The 27566-nt window shown below is 43.2% G+C and overlaps 1 protein-coding gene across 1 annotated transcript in view; it reads right to left on the bottom strand.

The window, feature by feature from the left end:
* msraa (methionine sulfoxide reductase Aa) overlaps positions 1-26406 on the bottom strand; it is an 83841-nt gene extending 57435 nt beyond the window's left edge. The window contains exon 1 of the mRNA XM_079525411.1: positions 26154-26406. Within this exon, the coding sequence (XP_079381537.1) occupies positions 26154-26289 (136 nt within the window). The 5' untranslated portion in view covers positions 26290-26406. The remainder of the gene's footprint in view (positions 1-26153) is intronic.
* Between the last annotated feature and the right edge of the window lie 1160 nt (positions 26407-27566).

Here is a 27566-nt window from a genome sequence, read left to right as displayed (position 1 = left end):
TTAAAAACACATCACTTGTGTTCTTAACAGCGCTGGCTGCCTGGCTGACAGCCTGTCACTCAAGACGGCCGTGGGCCTGCCTCTAAGCGCAAAGGCGGCGCCTCCTTGTTCTTTTGCGGCAGGATCCATAATCAAGCGTCCACACCAAGCCCCCAGTGAGGCTCTCCAATGTTGAAGCGCTTGGCCCTACTGGTCAGAGGTGGGACTGCAGGCGGACCCATGGATTTATGACGAGGAAACCCTGTGCCGCTGGGGTTTAACATTGAGTGCCTGTTTGCACTTTGTTCTTCTGGGTGCTTCAAAACACCACTGAGCAACTTCCATTGAAATGAATAGCGGGGGGTCGGGGCTGTCGCTCCGGTCCTCCCTCTATCCTTTTATTACTCTATGGTCCACAGACAGTGTAGGCAGCGGCGGAACCGTAATGGAGGAGTTTTCGACAGCGCGATGTAACTGGATTTTGGCTCTTTTTGAGCAGAAAAAAAAAGAGTAATAAGCACACGTGTGCACATCGGATCCGTATGTAGGCTGTCTAACATGTGAGTAAAAGCCAAAAAATATATTTTTTTAATTACCAGATTAAATTACATTAAAGAAAGACGGATTTTTACATTCTGGCACAGGCGGGGGGTGGAGAACAGTTCCTGGCATTAATACGGTTAAGGGTGGAGAAGATTGTGATTCTGAGTAAGCCGAATAAGGTTTTTTGTGCATGGGTGCGTGTGTTTGTGCATATTCAAAAAGCCTGTTAAATTAATAATAGCTTATTGTAAGTAAGATGATTTGTTTTATCTTACTTCGCTACTCAGTCTGGAAAAGATCCAATGTCCAAGGGGCCACGGATTCTGATTGGTCTGTTGGTTGGGGGGGGGGGGTTCAGACCGAAAAAGCTTCAGACCGAAAAATCTGGCATGGGTCAGGCTTTAGAAGGGACGTGCTTTAGAAAAGAGGATGGCAGGCAACAGCTTGCTCTGTGCTCATTACATCATTTACTGACTCAGCATTAGACGCACGCATGCATGCATGCACGCACGCACGCACGCACGCACACACACACACACACACACACGCATAAAATCTAAGTGGTCAGATGGGTGGGCCGCGTGCACTTTCAAGCAGTCATAAAATCACAGTCAGTTCGCATTTGCCATTTCAATTAAAACAGATTTTCCACCGTTGTCATATACTATTTCGCATGTGTTCTTTCTTCATAAGCTACACATACAACTAATGATGTGTCTAGAGTCTAGACCCATACCAGTGACTTCCAGTAAGTAGACTTTGTCAGGCTTCCAGACAGACTCTGTTGGTCTCCTTGTCCACTATAGTCCATTAACATCAGACTGATGCCACTCACTTACTCACACACACGCACAAGGTCTCTCTCTCTCTCTCTCTCTCTCTCTCATTACATTGTTAAAACATAGTCTTTCCTTTACCTCTTTTCCTACTTTGAGCAAAATATCAATTGTGTCCATTCTCATACTGAATATTTGTCGACAGGAGAGTGAGCGTTATTATTATCTGTCAAGTCAGCTCTGACTGAACTGAATCCAATAAGTTCATTCAATCGTGACTGGACAGATAAATCAATATCAGCCAACGTATGCAAACTTGCTCCAAAAGCCACAACCCACTGTAGTGTATAGTCCTCCTGAGTATTATTTAACGAGTGTACAAATGTAACCAAATTAACCCATAACAGTCAATGTATGCATTGCGCAAAAAGTGTCGAAAGACACGTCCTCTCAGCGAAGGATGACCTCTAAACTAGAGACAGAAAAGCGTCACCGAAGACCTTCACAGAGGGTGTCACGTTACAGAGCTCTGTAAAAATGCAGTAAAATGTAACAAAAACATACAATGGTTGGGAAGACAAAGTAAGTTCTACGTTGGAGACACGTTGCCATGTTGACGCACGATACTACATTCACTGCCTTTGTTTACATTTTCTGACGAGGGTTGTCGTCGACTTGATGACGCTATGAATGCTCAAAACTCATAACGTTGTGAGACACACACCTACAGTATGTGTGACGAGTTGTATACAGTATACAAAATAATATACTGTCTATCTGTATCTATAGTATCTATCATAACTGAAAGCTTGATGCATGATGAATGAGAGGAGAGGGAGGGGCCAGGGGTTATCTGTCTGTATGTCTGTCTGTCTGTCTGTCTGTCTGTCTGTCTGTTGCATCAGGATATCCCCAGCTCCCCAAATGACTTGACCTTTCAGGTCTCCACCAGCGTGTGCGTGTGTGTGTGTGTGTGTGTGTGTGTGTGCATGTGTGTGTTTGTGTTTAAGTGTGTGCAAGGGCTTGTGAGCCTCCATGTGGCTTTGAGGCGATCGATTTCTCCAAGTGAGCCATTAATGCTGAAACGTGTGTGTGTGTGTGTGTGTGTGTGTGTGTGTGCGTGCGTGCGTGCATGCGTGCGTGGTGGGGAGACCAGGGGAGGGCACAGGAAGTCGACTAAATGCACTCTGCATTTAAAGGATATTGTGTGTGTGTGTGTGTGTGTGTGTGTGTGTGTGTGTGTGTGTGTGTGTGTGTGTGTGTGTGTGTGTGTGTGTGTGTGCACTTCTCACTCAGCTTTTTCTTGTCCGAAAAGTGAAAAGAAATACTTTTGAGGTCAGAATCCCACTTTTGAAACCAGGTCAACAGTGTGAGCAGACAATCCTCTCTCACTGGCCTCATCCTTTAATTAATCACAAAATACAGTAGGAAGTAAAAGATTTCATTTAGGGCACTTTCAGTTTATGTAGAGTATAGTGGGTGGGTGGGTGTCCGTGTGTCTGTCTGTGAGCAGCTAATCTCCGGCACCGTTGGGAAGATGCCCTGAATCTTTCAGATCTGCCTGTTATAGCGCCACCAGGAGGCCGACTTTAGCAAAAAGACTTTTCGCAACTTTCCGAATATTATGTGACATCCCGCAATTTCACTGCATGAAATCACATAAACACCCTGCATATTTCATTTCAAAATACCCTGAACAATCAAGGATATTTGCACACATTTTTCTGGAGGGTCTTATTAGAGGCTCGACAAAGCCAGATGCACCACTGTAGATTCGAAGTTTCGAACTCACAACCTCCGTGGGGGTGGGCATTGCTGGGCACTGGGCAGAAACTTTAACTCTGCACCACCAGAGCGCTATAGCCCACATTGTTAGCTGAATGTTATATGTATGCGTGTGTGATCATATGTCTGACAAATGAATGGAATTATTTGGCAAATGAATGGATTATATAATACATGGCACTATTCTATCTCCATATGACATAGCTCAGAAAATAACCCCTATATTTCAACTTCATTCATTCTATAGATACACCATCACATTGCATGAAAACACAACACAAATGGCAGACAGACCTGTAGAAAGACAGACAGTTAAGACAGGACTACAGCTTATAGCAACAGCAAGGACCTTGCCTCCCGACCGGAATTGTGTGTGAGGGTGTAATTTCATGCATGTGTGTGACACAGAGATAGGCAGGCGCACAGACACAGAGAGAGAGAGAGAGAGAGAGAGAGAGAGAGAGAGAGAGAGAGAGAGAGAGAGAGAGAGAGAGAGCAACTGAGAGGTGTTGGAACATAATAGTTCTCCTAACATGTTCTCTGGAGAAAGACAATACTTCCTCTGTCCGTCCCCCCACCACCACCACCACCACCTCCTCTCTCACAGTAATATCATGCTAAGTGTTACAGCTGGGTCTTGGCCAATCTAATATCATTACAGGAGCAGAAGTGGGAGATTGCAGAGCATCACAGGAGACAATTGGGTAATTCTGTTTCCCAACAGCCAGGACACCGCTACACACAAGTACAGTGTATACGTGTGTCGGGTTGGGAAGGTTACTTTTAAAAAGTAATCCGCTACAGTTACAAGTTACTTGCTAAAATTGTAGTCAGTAACGTAATCCGAGTACCACAATGTAAAAAGTAACGGTTTTACCATTGATAACCAGAGTAGAATGTTGAGCCTATGAAATTAAGAAAAAACTACAGAAATATTGTTAAATCAGTGGTTCTCAACCACCTCAGAAAAGATTTGGCTCTCAAGTAGGCCTACCACCATTATGATTCATGTTAAAATACAGCTAGGCACAGTTTGCACAAAAGGCAAATTAATTCCTAAACATTATAATAAATATACAATTATAAAGAATATATGTATACAGCCAAAGGCATGCTGTACATATTGGTAGGCCTATTGAAAAAAAAATGGCATTTTAACAAATAAGTTCACATGAGTGCAGAGACAGACAGACAGACACACAGACACACAGACACACATACACACAGACACACACACACACACACACACACACACACACACACACACACACACACACACACACACACACACACACACACACACACACACACACACACACACACACACACACACACACGCTTTCTAGCGCAATTGTTATATGCGCGATTGAGTGGACGAGTTTGACTTTGCAATGTGCGACCCACAGCTGTGATTAATCGCGGACTGATTCAGTTTGCATTTAGAAATCAACGCTTTGGTTGTATGTCGTTTGAAATGATCTTGATACCTCCACCACACTGGCCAACACAGAAGCCATTGAGAGCTGATTCCACCCCGCTGCATGTTAATTATATGATCCATAGAGTTATGGTTATGTCTGCATCATATAGCGAGCAATGCATAGCCTACTGGTGTGCCATTTTAACGGTATCTTATCATTCCACTCCCCGTCAGAATATCACTACCCACGGCCACCCTAGACGTGGACACCAGTCTGCACAGTACACCCGCCTCCTCTTGTCCCCCCTAGACGCGGACACCAGTCTGCACACACCCCGCCTCCACTTGTCCCCGGTTACAGATACACCAGTCTGCACACACCCCGCCTCCTCTTGTCCCCCCTAGACGCGGACACCAGTCTGCACACACCCCGCCTCCACTTGTCCCCGGTTACAGATACACCAGTCTGCACACACCCCGCCTCCTCTTGTCCCCGGTTACAGATACACCAGTCTGCACACACCCCGCCTCCTCTTGTCCCCGGTTACAGATACACCAGTCTGCACACACCCCGCCTCCTCTTGTCCCCGGTTACAGATACACCAGTCTGCACACACCCCGCCTCCTCAGATACACAGTACACCCGCCTCCTCTTGTCCCCGGTTACAGATACACAGTACACCCGCCTCCTCTTGTCCCCGGTTACAGATACACAGTACACCCGCCTCCTCTTGTCCCCGGTTACAGATACTGTCAGGAGTGTCCGCTGGCTACAGATCACGCTATAAAATGTAATAAAATATAATTATATAATATGGTGACTGGAGACAGTGGAGAGTTAGATTCTGATGGCGGGGGAAACCATTGGTGCTGCTGAGACCGACGCGAGCGCGCTTATTTTATTGTTTGCCTTGTAGGCCTAAAGAAATTAGGGGAGAATGTAGCCAAGCCTGTAATCCCCGTTACTATACCCCCGTTACTGTAATCCAGATTACACATTTTAAAATGCACTCTAAAACGTTACAGTTATCGTTTTTTCTGATTACGTAACGGCGTTACATGTAATCCGTTACTTCCCAACCCTGCGCGTGTGTGCGTCCATGCATGCGTGGGGACACACACATTAGTCCAACATCCTGTTAGTAAGACTATACTCGGCCGGTTAAGACTCACCCATTGCTTCCGTGTGCGGTTATGTTTGTTAATCCCAAACCACACCAAAGGGTCAGGTCGGGAGTCGGGACTCGGGACGAAACGTTTTTTAACACATTTTGTGCCCAAAACGTCTGTGGACGTCCTGGGTATTACCGCACGTGCATAGCCCTAGACGTCTGTGGATGTCTTTGAAAAAAAAATATATATATATATATATATATATATATTTTTTTCCTTTATTAAAAAAAAATCTGAAAAATCAAAACACTTTTTTTTTTAAACACGTGGTGCCAAAGTTTGTGTTTTCGCCATTGAGAATGCATTTGGCGTTTAAATTAAATAACTCAGAAACTATAAAACATTTCAAAGTAAAAAGTTCCAGCATGTGTCTCCACAGTCAGCTGAATTATAAAAAATGTGAATGGATTTTCTAGGTGAAAGTGATTTTGGGAAGTTTTGCGTGGGCTCTCAATGTGTTAAGGTCACCCACACCAATGCAACTCCTTGCAACTCAGAGCCAAATTTCAGATCATAGGTAAACCAATAACCTGTCATCAGTCTAACAGTAGAATATCTATAATCTGTACATTGAAACTACATATACACACTATAGGATGCCAGGTCAACAATGACCAATGATGTATCCGTATGTATGTATGTATGTATGTATGTATGTATGTATGTATGTATGTATGTATGTATGTATGTATGTATGTATGTATGTATGTATGCAACATGTATGATAGAGAAATAGACTGCATGACTATACATGCATCTGTGCAAATCGTGCTTCTTTCTCATATAAAATACATTTTGGTTTGATGTTGGAGCACCTCAGTTGTGAGGAGAGGAGAGGAGAATGTTCAAATGACTTCCTACTGTGTACAGTATGTGTAGGGAAACTGATTTGCTTCACTTCCTCCTCTGTAGCTAGCTATGCTTCACAGGGCTGTACACTTCAAGGGAAACATCACAATGTTTTAAATTCAAACATTTAATAATGTAGACAGAGGCTGTGTAGTGTGTACTACTATGTAACACTGAGGGTCTCTGAAACACAGCTGAATTGATACAGTGAAATGTTTACCCCTGTGATGCTACATCACCAGTGGAATTTCAATCCATAACATCCCATCGCTAATATTATTCCACAAATATTGTATGTTTCAAAACAAAAGTAAATTTTAAATACTGAAAATTATGCTTATTGGAACCTGGAAATGTATTTACTCCAAAACCTATGCTACTGTTACATATGTTATTTTTTGGGCAAATGATGTATAATCTGAATCACATCACACACATACTTCTACTAGGGCTGAGCGATAACATCTAATATCTTTTGACAAAATATCTCAAATAAACATTTGTGACAATAATAATATTGTACTGTGTCTGTGACTATAATTCGAACGATGAAACGATATGTCATATTACAATATCCACACAATACCACACAATGTTTAGTGTCATGTCACAATATCTATATATATATTGCCCAGCCCTGACTACTAATGAGTTAGAGCATAGTCACTCAATAAGTACCAGAGAAGGTACCTGGATGAGGCTGGGCTGAATGTACTGTAGTTCTGATAGAAGAGCAGAACATAGGACCCTGCTGGTTGTTAGGTGAACTACACCTTCTTTACACAGCTACTGCCCTGCTCTGTACTGGGAAATACCAGGCTATTGTAACAGCCCTTCAACACAGCCTACTACTGTAGCTATCTCTCTCTCTTTGTCACTGACCAGGTGTTTGGGGGCTGACTTTGAATTTTAATAATACTGCTCTGTGTGTGTGTGTGTGTGTGTGTGTGTGTGTGTGTGTGTGTGTGTGTGTGTGTGTGTGTGTGTGTGTGTGTGTGTGTGTATAATACAGAATCGGGCACAAGACAGAGCAACTGGAGAGAGAGAGAGAGAGAGAGAGAGAGAGAGAGATCCGCATCGGATCAAAAGCAATTATTCACAATAGCAGACTGCAGACTTAATTCAGCCAATCAGAACCAAGCTATGTGGATGGTGTAGGCAGAGAGAGAGAGAGGCAGGAAGACCATGAAATTAGAGCAGAGGGGAACAGGCAGAAAGACAGAGAGATGGAAGGAGTGTGAGAGAGAATGGTGGGAGCCAGGAAAGAGAGAGAGAGGGCCGACAACTCTCACTTCAAAGTTAGTCTTTATCTTTTCACATCTGTCTTGTTATCTGACTACTCTCCCCTCTCTCCATCCCTCCCTGGCTCTCATCATCCCTCTATCCAAAAACGTTGTTTCTTTCCCAGCTCTGTGACATATCATACCGGTATTCTAGAATAGATACTGTATTTTAATAAGCACTAGAACAAAAAGATATGTAATGTTCTTAACTTATTTTCATTGCATCTTTTCACAATATATATGAATGTGTTTGTTGGCTGTTGTTGTCTGATTTCAATCCAATAGAATTTTATGAAAGGCCAAAATATATATTTATTTAAAATTGTAATATTTGTGTGTGTGGCATTGCTATACTAGTTGGAATACTGACTGCACCTGATACATATTTAAGCCCATACACAGTACACGCGCGCACACACGCACGCACGCACGCACGCACGCACGCACGCACGCACGCACGCACGCACGCACGCACGCACGCACGCAGCTATGACTGCACCCAGGGCACCCCTCCGTGGATTGTTCTATAGCGGCAGTGGCTCACGGGTAGAGTAGCCAGTAGGTACGATAGGTAGAACCGCAAGGTTCCCAGTTCGATACCGGGCTCCCCCAGAGTTATTGTCGAAGTGTCTTTGAGCAAAACTCTAGTCTGTACCCCTAATTGCTCCTGATGTGCAGGTTGGTGCCTTGCATGGTTTCCTTCGCCATCGGTGTGTGAATGGGTGAATGTAATGAACAATCTATGTAAAGCGTTCTGGATTTTTTTTTTTTAACTATAAAATTGCACGATTTACCATTTAAACACTTTAAGTTTATCTCATAATAAATTATATTCATTCATACATTGGGAGGTGAAGCGTCCTCACTTCCCACACCAATGGTGGCAAGCTCACACCGACCAACTCATTGGAAGCAATGTAGGGTTCAGTGTCTTGCCCAAGGACACTTCGACGTGTGGACAGGAGGAGCCAGGATTCGAACCGCCGGAAACTATTTGCCGACGCTGCAAGTTGCAGCATGGGTGGAGCTTCATTTCAATCCACCAGCTGTCTAAAAACCAGGGAGAGACTCCTGCCGCAAGCGGCAACTGGCATCTTCGGGATTCTACTGTGTGGATGCAGTCTTACTGAGACAACATGTAGTCCAGGAAGGAAGTGAGACCAGTGTCCATGACATCACTGGCACTTTGAAATACTAAAATATCTAAAAACGCATATTACACACATAAAAGCCCTAGGAAAGCGTTTGTCTCCCAAACATCATTAAAATAAGATCTGGTTGCAAAAGACGTGAAGTGGCCCTTATATACTTGCTTGATGGGGTCCCTCAGCGATATACCAGGAGTATCCTCTCTACACCAAATCTAATTGAAAGTAATATCTACAGTACAGGCCCATGCATGTCACTAAGCAACATGTTTACCCCAGAATAGGGAACCTAGGGTTCAAGTGGTTAAGAATAACAGTGTGTTATAGAGACCACACAGCCAATAGAAACTATAACACAACACAACAATACAATAGCTGACATTTGTCTTCGATGGCTGACATTTCCAACGACTTCTGCTCTTCAGTCAGAATGAGGCTGAGGTAGTTATTGCCAACACACAGAGGGAAACTCTGCTCTTCAGTCAGAATGAGGCTGAGGTAGTTATTGCCAATGCCAACACACAGAGGGAAACTCTGCTCTTCAGTCAGAATGAGGCTGAGGTAGTTATTGCCAACACACAGAGGGAAACTGACTCTTCAGTCAGAATGAGGCTGAGGTAGTTATTGCCAACACACAGAGGGAAACTGACTCTTCAGTCAGAATGAGGCTGAGGTAGTTATTGCCAACACACAGAGGGAAACTGACTCTTCAGTCAGAATGAGGCTGAGGTAGTTATTGCCAACACACTGCTCTTCAGTCAGAATGAGGCTGAGGTAGTTATTGCCAACACACAGAGGGAAACTCTGCTCTTCAGTCAGAATGAGGCTGAGGTAGTTATTGCCAACACACAGAGGGAAACTCTGCTCTTCAGTCAGAATGAGGCTGAGGTAGTTATTGCCAACACACAGAGGGAAACTGACTCTTCAGTCAGAATGAGGCTGAGGTAGTTATTGCCAACACACAGAGGGAAACTGACTCTTCAGTCAGAATGAGGCTGAGGTAGTTATTGCCAACACACAGAGGGAAACTGACTCTTCAGTCAGAATGAGGCTGAGGTAGTTATTGCCAACACACTGCTCTTCAGTCAGAATGAGGCTGAGGTAGTTATTGCCAACACACAGAGGGAAACTCTGCTCTTCAGTCAGAATGAGGCTGAGGTAGTTATTGCCAACACACTGCTCTTCAGTCAGAATGAGGCTGAGGTAGTTATTGCCAACACACAGAGGGAAACTGACAGAAAAACACTTGGGAGAGAGAGGGTGAGAAAATAGAAGAGCTGAAGGGGTGTGAGAGAGAGGATATAGAAAGGAGATGAGATGATGAACAAAATGAAGATGATGTTGAAAGAAAAGCCAGAAAGAACAAACAAAAGAACAAAAAAGAAACCCCACCAATCCTCTCTACTAGAACTGGGTCAAATTTCAGCTCCAAATGCTTCACCCAAAGAGGGTGAGCTTGATTTAGCACACTTTGCACAGCAGAACCCATTGAGTCATTTGAAACAGACAGGATCCTCCCACAGATTTGTGCTAATCCATGCCCAGCAGAGGGAATTGAAAGAACGTGAAGATGAGGCATTTCCACTACAAGGAACTGCGCCTGCTGAATCCTTGTGTTAATTAGGCTCGGCTAGAGTCGGCTGATTCCCAAATCTAATCTAACCCGTCATTCATACTGCTCTGATACTGTCTAACACCGTTTGAGACCCCCCCCCCCCCCCAGTGGCAGAGAACCACCATCATAATTGAATCCAAAGCAATTTCCTCTTTGACCACCATGATTACAGAATTATGCAGAAATATTGCAAATTATACAAATCGCACAGAGGAAAGGCGAGAGTTGGGAATTTCAGATGAGTGCAAGTCAGAAAGAGGGAAGAGTAGAGGTTCAATCAAACAGAGAGAGAATTATGATTAGTAGTAGTTTTAGTGGCACTCTGTGGTGCATGCAAGTATCTCACAGAATGATTATGTTTTATTGTAAATGATAATTACATCTTTTATGAGGTGCACACAGTGGAATTAATTGACATACCGGTATATCACTTAAGCAAAATGTCAGATAAAGTAAAGGGGATACTTGGATACTTGGAGGGGGTATAGGAGGCAGAAAGGTTTTACAATCATTGGTGTAGACTAACCAAAGAACAGACCCCTTTTGTGCTATATTTTATTTATTATATTAGGGTGATAATTTATATGATGTAGAATTTCTGTTCAGGCCATATCAAATGATTGTGTCTCTAATATCTGAGTTGAGAGGATTGGCCAAAGTCGTATACTAAATACCAGTAAAATACTTCAATAAATACTACCACACACCTGGGGGCCCTAAAGGGCGAGGTTGCGTGCACTGGCCATATATGGAGCGTGTCTTGAGTGTACAGGGTTTGATGAGGTCAGATCAACATATGGAATATCAGAACAGGTCAGCTCCATATATGGAGATCTAAGGGTGGCAGCGGTGGCAGTATCTTGAGTGTACAGATGATGAAGTGAGAGAAATGAAAGAAAGAGACAGACCCAGAGACAGAAGAAGAAAAAGAGAGATTGAAGTTGAACAGGTGTCAAGGAATTCTGGAGCAATCAGGATGTTGAGACAAACTGAGTCAGAAACAATTGAGTATTTTCTTTATGTTAGAAATGTATTGCATGAGCTCATGGGAGAAGTAGATCAGACACAGGGCAGTGGTCATGTCACCAATACAGAGAAGACAAGCCCTTATACTGTAAAATATTATAATTAGTGTAGATGCAGTTGAGTTACTGAACATGCAGTTAAGATAAGAATAATCATGAAGAAAGCGAGAAAGCACAAAAGAGAAAATACCGATAGACAGAAAGACAAAGAAGAGCGTCTTGTAATATTATCCCATCTATCTTGGCAGGACGAGAGAGAGAAGCTAGTGTGGCAGACTAATGAATGGAAACCATTACACATCAATCACATGATGCCCTAACGCACAGACACTCCTCAGACAATCACCACACACAATTTACGCACAAACATTACAAACTCATCAGCGCAACCCCAACATTAACATTATCATCATTATCTCTTACATGGGCTAATACTGCGTGGGTCTGGCAGAAGGTTGGAAAGCCCTGCATTTCACATCCTTGCACACACATGGACACATAAGCACTTACATACATGCACATGCACATGCACACACACACACACACACACACACACACACACACACACACACACACACACACACACACACACACACACACACACACACACACACACACACACACACACACACACACACACACACACACACACACACACACACACACACACACACACACACACACACACACACACACACACCAGAGCCCATACAACTGTAGGGTCATATGGTTAATACAGCCATGGCAATACAAATTGGATCCAAATTCATCTCACTTTTATTTATGCACGAGTCGACCCTTTGTTGTAATAACTTACCACGGGGCACAGATATTCACAAAACACAGGAGGAATGCTGGGCTTGCTAGCACACGTGCGCACGCACGCACGCACGCACAGCGTAGATATGCAATTTGAGTCTTTTCAGATAGAATAGCGCCATATCATTTTCATTATCAAAGCGTAATGAATCATATGAACAGCCCAATGACCCAAGGCTGACCTGAGGTTAATGAAGATTTTTTTCCTCCTTTGTTCCATCTAATTGCTCTCTTCATTAAGGCGGGGAGTCGCTGATTAAACTTATGGCTCTAAGGTATGGTTCCACTGTTGGCCCACTACACTGGGGAGCGGTCCCATTCTCAAAGCCAAAGGACTGCCAACTGCTGGTCACTTAATAAAATCACAGAAATAACAAAATAAAACAGGTGGCGCCCTGACGGGCCGAGGTCAGAATCCACAAAGAAAGGTAAGGTCCGCACACTGGATCATGCGGTGGTGGTGGACATCTTTGTAAAAAATCCATTAATGCCACGGACATACAAAATGAGACCATAAAGGGTTAGCCCTGAATGACCATAACAGTTATGGGGGTCCTTGCAAATATCGGTAAAATATTTGAGAACCACTAGTACTAGTTGGACTCCTAATATGTCTGAGGACGACCTAGAGAGTCATAGTAAATAAGGGTCAGATATTCTGATTTCTGAAGAAAACCTGGAGACTTGATATTCAGTAATTGGGTTCTTATGATCAAAATAAGAACATTATAATGGTGTGTAAAAAAGAAAAGGCCAAGTCTTTGTCACAGATCTGCCCGGCACCCAAGCTCCTATTTTGAAAGAAATCCCGGCGCTCATTGTGTTAATCACAAGTAAGACGCGCGAACGCAGCTCGTAAATTGCAATAACAACAATTAGAATAAATGACGTACTTTTTTGGGGACAAACACTCAAAACTGGCATTTCATCATCAATGATACTTAATGTTTGTGTTGAGACAATGACGTAAAACTGGCCATTCATTATCAATGGCATTTAATGTTTGTGTTGGGACAATGACGTAAAACTGGCCATTCATTATCAATGGCATTTAATGTTTGTTAGGACAATGTTTGTGTTTACACGCACCCTCAAAGCTGGACATAGGATGGGGCTAGCTCCCCTCAAAAAGATGCATTGACTAGGCAAGCTTTTACAGTGCAAGTTGTTAGGCGAGGCAACTTTCCCTCGAAATGCTTGAGCATCCACAAAGTCATATTAATTTAGCTGACACTCAAATCTAGTGTTGGGGTCAGTGCCTCGCTTTGAAAGGACAAATTAATGTGTGCTGTGGGGATTTGATCTTGCAACCTTACCGTGTTGAATGTCTCTCGTAATCTACAGAGAAATTCAATCATTTTGTCAGAGGACCCTCTGTGGCAGAAGGTTGGCCACAGGTCACTCCCTTTTGTATCTTTTATAAAACAGACGAAGTGGGACGAAAGCAGAGCGAGACAGTGTGACACAAGGAAAGCTCTGGTGGGATTCAATGCAGCACTAACTGGGCTATGTGTAACTCTGTATAGGCGAGTGCATTTATCGCCATGTGAATCTTTGAGATGCATTGCTTTCTGATCTGCAATATTTAGAGGACCATATAAAATGTTGGACACGGGCCGGCTATTCACATTCATTGACACATGACAACCCAAACTTGTGTCCCACATACTGTACATTCACCAAAAACCAAGCCAGTTTAATAAGTTGACCTGAGATTACGTCAAGTGCTTGAGTGACGATCCAGTTCATTTCTCTCTGCACACTCCACACCCCTCCTTCCCCTCTCTCGGTCTTCTGTCTCTTGGGTAAACTCTGCAGTCATCTTGCTTGCCTGTCAAGGTTATCAGACGTCTGTGCGATCAACAAAGAGTACTGCTGATGAAATCATTCGCACAGTCGTGCGTGCACGCACGCACGCACGCACGCGCACTCACATCACTTCAATAGTGTCCCTACATGTGTGTTGTCGTGGTAACAGCTTCATTCCACAGCATGGTGACAAAGGCAGGCAGATGGCACCAGTGCAACAAGAAGCTGATAAAACCTGGAAACGGTCTGAACGTGCACATTGCTATGCGATGACCTTGGTGTGATATGGTACTATTAAATGCAGCAGACAGTTCTGTGCGCTGTCACTGAGGCTAATGGCCTGACGGATCTCGTTAAACAGGAAGCTAGCCATTTCTCACTTGCATGGCATTTGTGCTGTGCAGATTTTGACAGCACGTTGGAAAGAGACAGGACAAAGAGGGGAGGAAGAGGTGGAATATACATACTAACCAAAAAGAAGAAAGGTATTTTTTCCCCCAAGAAGTACAGCCCCAATGACGATGAAGGAATGACATGTCACTTGGCTTTTGTTGATAATTGTCTCAGGTGGACTTATATGCTATTAATCTTAACAAGATGAGTCAGACACAGCAGGGAGGCAACGATGCACAATCATTAATCATGTAAGCACTTCACCACTAGCCCTCCGGATCTACAGTAGACCACCGGATCTCGACCATGCTATAATCTACTCTCAGCTTTCTAACTTGTCTAAACAATGCAAAAAATACAACATGGGCTGCGTTGTGCCCTTTTCCTTTACAAGTAAAAAGGAAAGAAAGTCAGGGATTTAGGGAGAGAGAGATAAACTGTAGATGATGGTCTCCTGTAGAGACCAGAACAGTGTGAATAATTCATTGCGAAAGAGCGATAGCGAGAGAGAGGGAGAAGTTTATGCATGACTAGACAGGAGTGCAGAGTGAAGCCACACTTCACCCTGCTTGGAGAACTTGTAGAGGCAGCCGGGCTTCCTCATCTTTTTCTCCCTCCAACTGAAAGATAGAATTCTCCTCACAACTGTCTTCATTCAGCCTCCTCTCCCCATCAGTAATGCAACCATCTCCCTGTCTGGGTCCCGCAATATCTTCTCATCTCTGCATTCTCTCCTCTCTCCATCATTTTTTCAGTCCTCTGCGTTCGCTCTCTCTCATACTGCACAGCCCTCATTCTCACTCTTGCCTTGTTCTCACATCCTACTGCAGACACATTCTCAGTAATTAAACACAAATTTACTTAAGTGCATGAGCGCATTTTCTCTCCTGAAAAGGATGGAATATGAGAAATCAAACAGACCCGTTTTGATCACGACTAGAGATCAAAACGTGAGATTTGGATAAAATCTGAAGGAGTACCGGTAATATAAAGAAATCACACCCGTGTGAAGTGAGGGGCGCTCTTATCATCGTACATCATCAGGAATCATCTCATACTGGCCAATCAGAATGGACGGAGTGCAAAACATACTCTCCCCATTCATTCTGCAAAATGTATTCCAATATAACACAAAATGAGAGCTGGAAGCAGTGGAGTATTAGTTTAAGCTGCTAATTTAAGGCTTACAATGAACTGATGTGTAGATAGTGGTTCACAACTTGTTTCAAACTGGTATACCTATTATCTACATTGTGTTGATCACAAAAGGTAGCCCTTTAAGCTCTTGAGGGCGCGGCCGCTTCTCGCTCTCAGGCGTCTTACTGGTATACTGAGATCTGACTTTGTCACACTGCAAAGGGTAGGTATACCAGTTAGAAACAAGTTGTGAACCACTATTCGAGGCGAGAAGCGAGGCCGCTTATATAGCGCTACCAGGAGGCCGACATTTGTAAAACACATTTTTTTATATTACTCCTACATATTTTGTCCAAAACTTTTGAACAAAAAGCCTCAAATCATGAACGCAGCGTGCAATTTACGTGAAATATTTCACAGACGTTCCTACTAGGCTGAGGAATATATCCCACCCTTTTCGTGAAATGTATTTCCGTGAACGGAAATGACGAACAGATGCCAGCTTCCGTGTTCGGATTTCCGGAGGTGTAGTTCCAGACTATATAGAATTGTAATAGTTGTCTGGCTAGTGGCTACACGAGACTAGGGTTCACGTGGTTAGATAATTACAATGTTTATAGCGGGAACTAAGATGGCAGCTTTTCTGCATGTGAACATTATGTAACTTGAGTCCACAAGGGCTGACTCCAAGGAACAGCACTATGTTTGACGCATCAGCAGGCATGCATTCACTTTAATTTCCTACCTAACCTCTCCGTCCTTTTAGCTATGCTCTCCCTCCCAGCTGCGTCTCTCGTTCCCTTTTACCCTTCGATACTTTTCCTCTTTCCTGTGTTCTTCTAACATCCAACTCTGCTGTCCTTGGCCAACTCCACCTCTATTGTATCTCTAATGACTGCACTGCAGTCCCTGACCCCAGGATGAACTACCGCTAAACTGATGGCCGACACTTGTCGTATGACGCACTACAAAACAGTTGAGCTGACTTAAACTGTTTTCAGCGCTCCAATGACGCAGTGTGACAAAGTGTAAATCAATCATATGTTTTTGTTTCATTATTTCCACTCCCCACGATTCATGCTGTGTTCTGTAAAGGGAAGAAAAACTCAATATTGCCAGTAACCTGTGCTATCTAACCCTACTGTATTCAGTGGATTCAATGGCGACTCTGCAGCAATGCAGCTGATTTTTGTAGCTTTGGTCGCAAGTAGTGTGAACACAGGCTTTATTACTAAGAACGGGCCATAATTAGTTCCAATCTGCAGACCAGCAGCAAAAATCTGTGTGGAGACTTGCCCCCAATCGTCAGTGGCCACCAGTAGATGCGAGTGGTTGAGTGGTTGTCCTCAGAACAACCAATAGTTTCTACCTTCTCTCGTGGGAAACTACATATATCAGCAATGCATGAAGGAAGGCAAATGATCAGTCAACAAAATTAGAACATAAAACATACAGTACCACAAAATACAGCACTAACTTATTTAACCAATATGTATTTAACCTTGTTCTTATTTTTGTTTAGCTTCTGAAAGCTTTCTCTCATCTGTAAGTACAGGTCATGTCCTACTTCAGCCTGGGTTCCAGCCTGATTCGCTGCGTTCCGCAGATCAGAAAATGTCCCTTTACTACTCAGTCTGGACAGTCTCTAAATCTCCAAGGTAGGCGAGACATATGAAAGGTTGAAATGGAACGTGGCTTCTGATTGGTTTGTGGTGCGGGTTGATGAAAAACACCAGTTTGACGTTGTATCAATGCGCACTGCGCAGCTACTGCTGTTGTCCTGCAACGTCCCCTTATGATTCACTAAACTCACCCCACACAACATCATTCATCAAAACGTCATTCTTTTTGTACTACTGAATCGTTTACTTTTTACCGTAGTATTTTACTCTCAAGTCTCTAACGGCGCTATTTTTTTCAACAGTGAGAAGCATGGACAGAGTGGCGCTGGCTGATGAAGTATCAGCAACAACGTGGCTACGTAACAGTTGACGTTATGAAATGCGAGTCAAGCAGCCTCTGTCCAGACTGAGTAGCGAAGTGACATTTTCAGATCCGTGGAACGCAGCGAATCAAGCTGGAGCCCAGGCTTGCCCTACTTTCCCAAAAAGGCCATTATAAATTTTGAATTATCGTTCAATTTAACATGTTTTTTGTTTCTTTTCTTTTTACTTTCTGGGACTGTGCGATAAAAATATGTCATACCTCAAGTTTTATGCCAAATGACAAATACCTACATAGCTATGAATATGACTATGGGTTCACACTTGACTTGTTATTTTATTTTTTAAGTGTAGCAACAGTGAAACCAGCTTATTATAGAGGTAAACAGTAGGCCTACTCTTATTTTACATTCCACAGACCAGAAGACATGAGCACTCTGGCGACGATTGCGTCTCCTCTCAAACGAGCACTTCCCCGGTCGGCAAACCTGAAAGCAAACTCCACCTGTCCAAAGGTTTTATTTACCTGGCAGGTGGGCAACCCTTATCCCATTGCAAACACTAGTTTCCTCACCATATTTAAACAAAAAGGTTAATGAAGGAATAGCGAAATGAGCAACCTGACATGTCAGAAGTTTTTGGTGTCACACGTAATGACAAACTAAATGATATCCTGATATGACAGGCTCCACCACAACCAAACTCAATAATTACTATTTTTACACTCACACCCTAGACCTGTTATTCTAGAAACGCACACATGCACACCACACACACACAGCTTAGTTGGGTTTCCTTGGAACAGCCTTAGTGCTGACATGCGTATAGAACTTCTGCATTTAGCGTCTGTCCTAACAAGGGAGGGGTGTGTGTGTGTGTGTGTGTGTATGGGAATGTGGTACCTCTGTTCAGAGACAACCCTTGGACTCATTTTGTCCTCCGTCTCTCACTTTCTTTCTCTCTCTGTGCTGAGAAGGGGTTCCTGGGTAAACAAATCAGCATACTGATAACAGGATGACTCCTCACCGCTGTCTGTGTGTGTCAGGAACACTGCTGGACTGTTGTATCCACTTTTGCCAGCAGGATTTCAAATGGAGTTCCCTAGGTTTTTTATTATTATTTTTTTTAATAAATTATTATTTATTCTGTTGCAATACACAGCACAACTTGTGTTGTGTTTAAACTACAGTATCTATTGCGGTTGGTGGCTAAAAAGAATCCCCTTCGGAGCATGACAAACATCACTGGACTTTGAAGTCTGGCCTATTTTTCAGGCCACCCTGGTAGTTAAGGCAAAATTAGTATCTCTGGTATCTCACTTTTGATTCTGAAGTTGGCGGGTCTCAAGGGAAAAATAGATGGATGTATTCTGAATTCCAAAAATAAAATGGCCTTGCGTGATTTATTGTGTTTAAAGATAAACGTGTCTAGCATACTGCGTGTGGAGAGATAAATCAAGTGTTTGTTTCCAGGTTGCTCAACAACAGGAGAGCACATCCCATTAATAGTGATATATTCAGCAGTCCAGCTGCTGCATATTTCAAATGTTTGTTCTGATGGATGGTGTTGACTGCAGGCTGAACAAATTGAAAATCCTCAACATGATTGTTGTGCAGCCTCTTGACCTGGTTGGCAGAACAATGGCCTGCGTTTAGAGATGCTTCTCATGCGGCTGTCGACACACCTCAGCTGAAGTCTCAAACTCCAGATTAACTTTTTTGATATGTTAGCCCAAAGGCGGTGAGTTGTATATACTCCAAAAAGTTCCAGCAGCGTAATAATCCAAACAAAATGTTTCTATCAAAGGTATGTAAAGTCTGCAGAGTGTCCGGTCACAAAACTTTTCTTTGGTACCACCCTGGCCTTCCTCTGGCTACTTTGGCAGAGTAAAAAGAAAAGACGTACTGTTCAGTTAATTGACATCCGGTAGCTTCTAGAAAAGTACAAACATGCATGTTATATGACGCGGTTTTGATACACGTAGAATAAGATATTGTGGTGATCTCATGCATCATCTGAGAACACTTGGGCTGATCCATTGGTCCAACTCTTATATTCTCGACTGTGTAAAAAAACAAAACAAATAAAAGCTTATTCAGTTTGCGTTGTCGGCGACCCTCTTGAATCGACATCTTACGCGTCCGCACATCGTATTTCAAAGTAGTTGTTCCTCTGGTCTTGTTTGGGAGCATGTTGTGTTTCGTCGTTGAGGCAGAGCTGGTCCCCATGCACCACCATGCTTGGCTGTTTCATGATTTCCTCCGGCACTGGAGCCTCAGTTAGCCAGACAAAGGAGAGCAGACCCTGCCAAGTCTCCACTCTGCATGCATGGCTTTCCCCCCCCTCTCACTAACTATTCCTCTCCTCCCTCTCTCTCCGTTCCCTCGTTCTTTCATTCTCTCTCTCTCTCTCTCTCTCTCTCGATGTGGCAGCTTTCCCGAGAAGCTTTGGCGATGCTCCCAACATGTCTGCCTGTCTGTCTGCACCACCAATCCTCCCCAGACCCCCACCCTCCATACAATCCCCCACCCACCACACCCCCCGCCACAGCCCCCCTGCTCCAAGAGAAAATATTAACCACCCAAAGTTGGGCAAACTGATCGAGATCGTTTTAATTCTGGTTCAACCTTGAACCATCGTTCACAAACCCAACCACCTTTCAATGAGGAATTCCCAAATACAAACATAGGCAAACACACACACACACACACACACACACACACACACACACACACACACACACACACACACACACACACACACACACACACACACACACACACACACACACACACACACACACACACACACACACACACACACACACACACACACACACACACACACACACACACACACATATGCAGTCAGTATCGACAAATGCTACCAAAATGTCCAATCTTCTCATCCCTCATGGTCTACTCTCCTCTCATCCTCTTCACCCCTTACTTTTCTAAACCCTGCATCTTCCTGTTTGCCACAATCTCTCCGAGAGCTTGGCTATTTTCACTGCCAAGGGGTTATGTGTGTGTGTGTGTGTGTGTGTGTGTGTGTGTGTGTGTGTGAATGTCTAAGTGTCTCTGGGTCTTTTCAGTGCCAGGCTACATTTATTCATCATGTGCCAAGATTCTGCAACCGTCACTGTTTCTGAAGAGGGGCACCCGACTACCCACGATACCATGCTGCTGCCAAGTGCTGAACTGCCAACTTACCAATGCTGTATGTCTTTTCCCTCCGCTTTCCCACAACTCGCAATGCACTGGACACACACACACACACACACACACACACACACACACACACACACACACACACACACACACACACACACACACACACACACACACACACACACACACACACACACACACACACACACACACACACACACACACACACACACACACACACACACACACACACACACACACACACACACACACACACACACACACGTGAAATGATCACCAGATTGATCTTCTTTTGAAATGTGCAGAGAACAAACATGCTGTAAGCCAGTCCAGGTATTTTAAGTATCAATTAAGTTGGACTCAAGTGTTACATAGCATCAAGTAAATCCAAATACCAAATCTACATTTTGGGGCTCCAAGTCTGCCCATAGCCATAGTGATAAACCCTGCAGAATACACAACACACACACAACTGTCCAATACGGAATTAAAAACATAAAGCAAAAAACCTAAAACATGGAGCAGGACAGTAACAATCTCTCCGTGTTGTATTTCAGTTCAGTGTGCTCCAATAGCATGAATGTTTCCCATATTGCCAAATGTTTCAATATTGCCTTATCAAGGGGTGAGGTGGCTCTCCCTTCTATCTGGACTCTGGAGTCACCTACCTGGTTGAGGAGGTGCTTTGAAACAAGCATGGAGACAGCGTCAAAGCGCAGTTGATGTCTTCCACAACATGTTACCAATGTATCGTCTCAGTTTTTTACTTAACACCAGGAGCAGGAGCTAGCCGATACCTTCTCATGTATTCTTCTTCTGCAATGTGGATAGAGGTTCACACATGCATAATATCATGCCTATGGTACCAAAATTACTGCTGGAACAAAAGTAGTTCTGTATATCATTAACAATAACTATATCACTATATAACTATATCACATATCATATCACTCTAAGTTTCACATTTAGACAACTAGTGCATAAGATAAGGCTGCTTGAATATGTGCTGCATTGTGCCATCTCACCCTGCACACCACATTCTCTTACAACCCAGCAGCATCATGCATGACCTTCAGCTGTGTGTGTGTGTGTGTGTGTGTGTGTGTGTGTGTGTGTGTGTGTGTGTGTGTGTGTGTGTGTGTGTGTGTGTGTGCCCACAGAGCAGCACTACTGCAGGACCACGTGCATGCTGTCAGTCTGTGCAACTGTGGGGTGTGTGTGTGTGTGTGTGTGTGTGTGTGTGTGTGTGTGTGTGTGTGTGTGTGTGTCCTGGCATGCTGCCAGACCTGTGGTGCAGTGCTTGTTGCCTAGGGCCTGTTGAGCAGTGCTGGAGGATGGTGACGTACAAACAAAACAAAAACGTGACAATGAACAGTCAAGAGACAAAAATAAAAGATAAAAATGCCATGGTGATCTCTAGATCACATATCCATCCGATAATTCCACTCTGCCACATTATCGTGTGTGTGTGTGTGTGTGTGTGTGTGTGTGTGTGTGTGTGTGTTGCATGAAAGCTGTCTTGCAACACACACACACACACACACACACACACTCAGACACTCTGCCTGGGAACTTGCAGGCATACATATGAATAAGAGGAAGCATGTTTACCCAGCAAGCCAAATGACGTCATGATGACGTTATGATGACGTCCTCCAGTGACTCTGGTGACGTTCAGGACTAGGCCAGATCACAGCCCATATGGGGATGATCTTTACGTCATTTCCAGGACGTCTTCACCAGTTAAAATAATATAGCTTATTCTGAGCTAGATCTGACTAGTTATGATATGACTTATGATATGGCCTCTATCGGAATCTCTCTGATTCATCCAGGGACGTCTGTCTTAGTGGGCAGAATGTATGTTGCTTGAAATCAGGTGATATTCTGGGCCAGATCTGACTAGTCTTGGTCTGACTTGATTTGGCCCCAATAGAGACGTCACTAATAAGTCAAGGTCCTGACCGTGCTTGCTGGGTAAGGTTGCACTTCAATTTTGGCACACAATATTAACACATTTTGTGCCCAAAACGTCTGTGGACGTCCTGGGTATTACCGCACGTGCATAGCCCAAGACGTCTGTGGACGTCTTTCAAAATTAAAAAAAAATCAGAAAAATCTAAACACTTTTTTTTTTTTTTAAATTACACGTGGTGCCAAAGTTTGTGTTTTCGCCATTGAGAATGCATTTGGCGTTTAAATTAAATAACTCAGAAACTATAAAACATTTCAAAGTAAAAAGTTCCAGCATGTGTCTCCACAGTCAGCTGAATTATAAAAAATGTGAATGGATTTTCTAGGTGAAAGTGATTTTGGGCAGTATTTCGTGGGCTCTCAATGTGTTAACACATTAACAACTCTTCACTAAGAGTATTATTTTCAAATTAATTTCAATTTTTACAAAACACTGCTGTCCAACAAGGTAGCCTATAAAATAGGGCTTACGTGGTTAATCAGGATAATCCGTTTTGTTTGTTTTAATTAATTAATTATTTAATTAATTAATTACTCAGTATACTCTCTGAGAAAATAATCAAGCGTTACAGCCCTACTCTAAACCTTGGTTCATACTTCCATCTACGCCGAAATGTTCAAGGTCAGAATTGTGAAATTGCAGCTTCTGTGACTGGGTATCTTAGTAATCATGGGTGAAGGTCATGAGCACTCAGTCAGCAGTCATAAAATCAAAACAATGACAGGACGGCGTCCTGTAGAGGTAAAACAATCACTTATCACCACATTCATCAACTACAGTTCAGCCTTTAGCACCATAGTCCCACCATGCAGGCTAGTTTACTGACGAGTGACAACACAGTGTATGGTGATTAGCCTGATCTAAAACAGAGAGGGCCTAAAACAGGATTGAAGAGGTGTAAGAACTGTCACTGTGGTGCCAAAAGAGATTATTTTAGAAACTAAAGTTTCAGAAATTTTCTTAGTGTCCTGGCTGTCACTGTTCAATTCACGCGCGCGCGCACACACACACGCACACACGCACACGCACACACGCACACACACGGTCCTGCAGCAGTGCTGCTCTGTGGACACACACGCACGCACGCACACACCAAAAGAAAGCACAATAAATCAGCCTATGGAGTTATGGCAAGATAGCCTACTCTTGCCACCAGTCAAACTCTCCCGCACAGTCCATCCTCAACAAAATCCTTTACACAGAAAATCCAATAATCCACAATGGAAATAAAGTTCACTTCTAATAGAGCGCCAAAGTCCTGACGTCACTCGCTCATCCCCTGGTTCACAGAAGTAATTTCTCTATGGAAAATAACATGGGGACGGGGTCATCTTAAAATCGTCTCATTTTTGGAATTCTGGTCCAAAAATAAACAAACTGTCTCAGCGAAATTGTCGGGGAGGTGTCTCTGTATATATCATATTTCATGTAGTCTGAATCCATTCCAAGCATTAGTTTTGCACGAAAAACACTCCTTGGGATGACGGCTGTGGCTGTTTTTAGGCCAAGTAGTGTTTTCGTGCAAAACTAATGCTTGGAATGGATTCAGAATCATGAAAAACCCCTAGTTTGACATGTCACATGCTACTTAAAGCATGATTTGGACATTTTTACCTTATATAGGTTGTCTATGCCATAGACTCTATGGTGTGGTATACAAAAATGAATGGCCATTAAGAGCGTCTGCTAAATGCCTAAATTGTAAATTGCCATAACTTTTTTTTGCGGTGTTTCCGGCAGAGCAGACCTCTCATTCTGTGGACCTTAAAACTCATTCCATGCCACGGGACGCCTTTGGACGCCTCCCCTTTATGTCCCAGTGTGCCATTGGCGCCTTTTTTTTATATTCTTTTTTTTATCCATATTTTGAAAATTCCTCTAATCTGGTGTGCAGGTGATGACATGCACATGACATGCACAATAGAATTACATTTTCTTTCTTTTATTTATAATGGGCGTCGGTGGCAACAAGGGCCAAAACTGGTGTTCACCAGGTGGCACTGAATGAGTTTTAATGACCAAATGAATAGAAAAGAATTACACCCCTGTGAAGTGAGGGGCGCTAATATATTAAAGTCTAACTCATAGTGCTATGATTAGGTGATGTAATGGTGATGTAAACACATTTTCCGTCATTGTCAATGGCGTTTTAAAACAAACATTTAACTAAAAACAAACGTTCATTTCTCTTCATTGTCAATTGCGTTTTTAAAACAAACATTGAACTAAACAAACATTAAACCTGTATATAGGAGGGGCTAGCGCCCCTCAAAAACGTAAGACACAAATAAAAAGTATGTCATAACATCACAGGTCCTCTCAAACTAGCCATAATGTGATCAGTATTAATAGAAAATAAGAAAACAATATAATTGACAAAATAAGAAAACACAATATATATTATATAAATATAAGAAATCAGATCTGCTGTGACCACGATGGGAATTACTCGAAAGAAGAAGCAGCCGTTATCAGACTTTTTCCAATGTGTTTGTAGGCTCAAAATAGAAATATTTAAATTGTCAAGTTATCTCTCTCATCATGGAGGGTGGGGATGGTTCCAAACATATTACAGTATGTTCTAAAACCAACATTCAAACTTTAATGCAATTTATAAGTCAAAGATTTACAGAATTCCATTTCTATGCCTAGTGTCTAATACAGTCTACTCTAGTGGGTGAATGATGCTCCATATAACTAACGTAGGCCTGATGGACGCATGCGCATGAAGAGAAAGACCCATGGCCTGGACGGACGGTATCACTGTGATTGGGTAGTTCGTTGTCAGAGGAACCTCGATTTTCACTGCCACGGCAGACAAACTGAGATTTCCTTAACTTTCTCTGGACCAGTCCAGGACTAGGGGTCATTTCTCTGGGAGGGTACTATATTAACGGCAACTTAAAAATAAACAAATAAATAATTGAACTATAAGCAGCTTCCTTTAGCAGCCCTCAGCTAATTAACCAACGAGCCTATCGCATCGCATCCTTAGAGTATATCGCATCACGTCCAAACGCCGCTTCGGGCAATGGGATCAAGACTAGTCTTGCATTGAAAACAATAACAAACATTCAAGGCAGGAGGGTATCGCTGCAGTGTAACTATGTAACAAAACAAGTGCATGTTACCAGGGTAATTTCCTCCACTTTGCAAAACCAGTTCAAAGAAACACGTTGTTCTTCCGATTCAGTTGGGTTACACAACACACCTATTTACTACATAACACCAGCAACAAAGCTAACTTGCTAAAGCTAGCAAGAACTGCCATAGAGAGGGGGTTGACTTACCTGAAACTTTCAGACTTTGTTCCCGGCCCGAAAGCGCGGCATCAGGCGTGGGCATCATGGCTTTGGAGGACATGTCTCCCATTCCCCTGTTGACAAAGTGTCGCCAAATCAAACGGAGTCTGCTCGTGGCGACCATATGCAGCTCAGCTTCAGTTCAGAGTCTCCCTGCAGTGCCTGCACAGAGCTACCGTAGTCTCATCCGTCATCCAGCGTGTGCTTGTGTAACAACCCAGGCCTCAACGTCCTCGTTGTACAATAACTAAATTACTTCATCATACCATGACTAAGGTGTTTTCCTGACGATTATTCTATTCAACAGGAAGACAAATGTGGCCTTTTTAAAACACATACATTATACATGTACAAATTATACATTTTTTATTTATTTTGTATTAGGCTATTAATACAGAAAATGTACACTTGAGAATTTGCTAGTTTAGTTGTGATTTGAATGTCAATAATTTTCATGGTTACCCCGATAAGAAACTTTTATCCGTCTAGATCTATTTTATTTTTTACAGTCTATGGTCTCTAGATACAGATGCTGCGTAGACCCCAGCATGGTCCCCAGGCCGGCACTGCTTAGTGCTTAGTTAGTCAGTGACTGCGTCTTGCGATGGATTTGGAATGCTGATGACGATTTTTCCCATGGGATCAATAAAGTACCGTATAGGCTATAACTGTGTGGTGAATACATTCTCTGATGAAAACAGTTGTTGCTAATAATCCGCTTTCTTCCTGGGACGGGTTCACGAAAGACTTGTAAATGTAACAATGTAAACCATATAGGTCATCAAATAAAACAATTCTTTATTATAGCCTATTTATTATTAAAAATCACACCCGTGTGAAGTGAGGGGCGCTCTTATCATAGTACATCATCCATTAATTGTCAATGGGAATTTAATATTTGTGTAGGACAAAAATCTACACGGAGGCTGTTGAGCTGGACAGACATCTTATAGAAAAGCCAAGGGCGTGGGTTGCCGTCTTGCCGAGATATGGCATTGGCGCGCGCGCGTTTGTAGCCATCTGGAGTTGAACTGTGCTCTCGGACTCGGAGGCTGAGGCACCTGCCATGCACGGCACGCGCCCCGCAGACGACACTTTGCGGCGGCACGAGACGGGGCGGGGGAGAGAGAGGAGGAGGGGGGACGGAGACCTCTAGTGACCCTACCCTACCGAATGTATAGTCAGACGCACGAGACACGGCTGTGCATGGATACAATAGAGGCGTCTGTGACAGACGGTCTGTCTGTGGGTGGAAATAAAACCGAAACTATAAAGAGCGTAAAGTGCAACCGGGAACGTAAAGTGCAACCGGGAACGGACCCTATAGTCTAGGCCTAGTCGATAAACAAAATTGGGATCGAAGAAATCCACCTATTTTGGTCTAAAATGATTGCTAAATCG

The sequence above is a fragment of the Electrona antarctica genome, assembly GCF_951216825.1.
Source record: "Electrona antarctica genome assembly, chromosome: 17".
Taxonomy (NCBI): domain Eukaryota; kingdom Metazoa; phylum Chordata; class Actinopteri; order Myctophiformes; family Myctophidae; genus Electrona; species Electrona antarctica.
The sequence above is the reverse complement of the archived record's forward strand: the minus strand, read 5'-3'. Positions and strand labels throughout refer to the sequence as shown.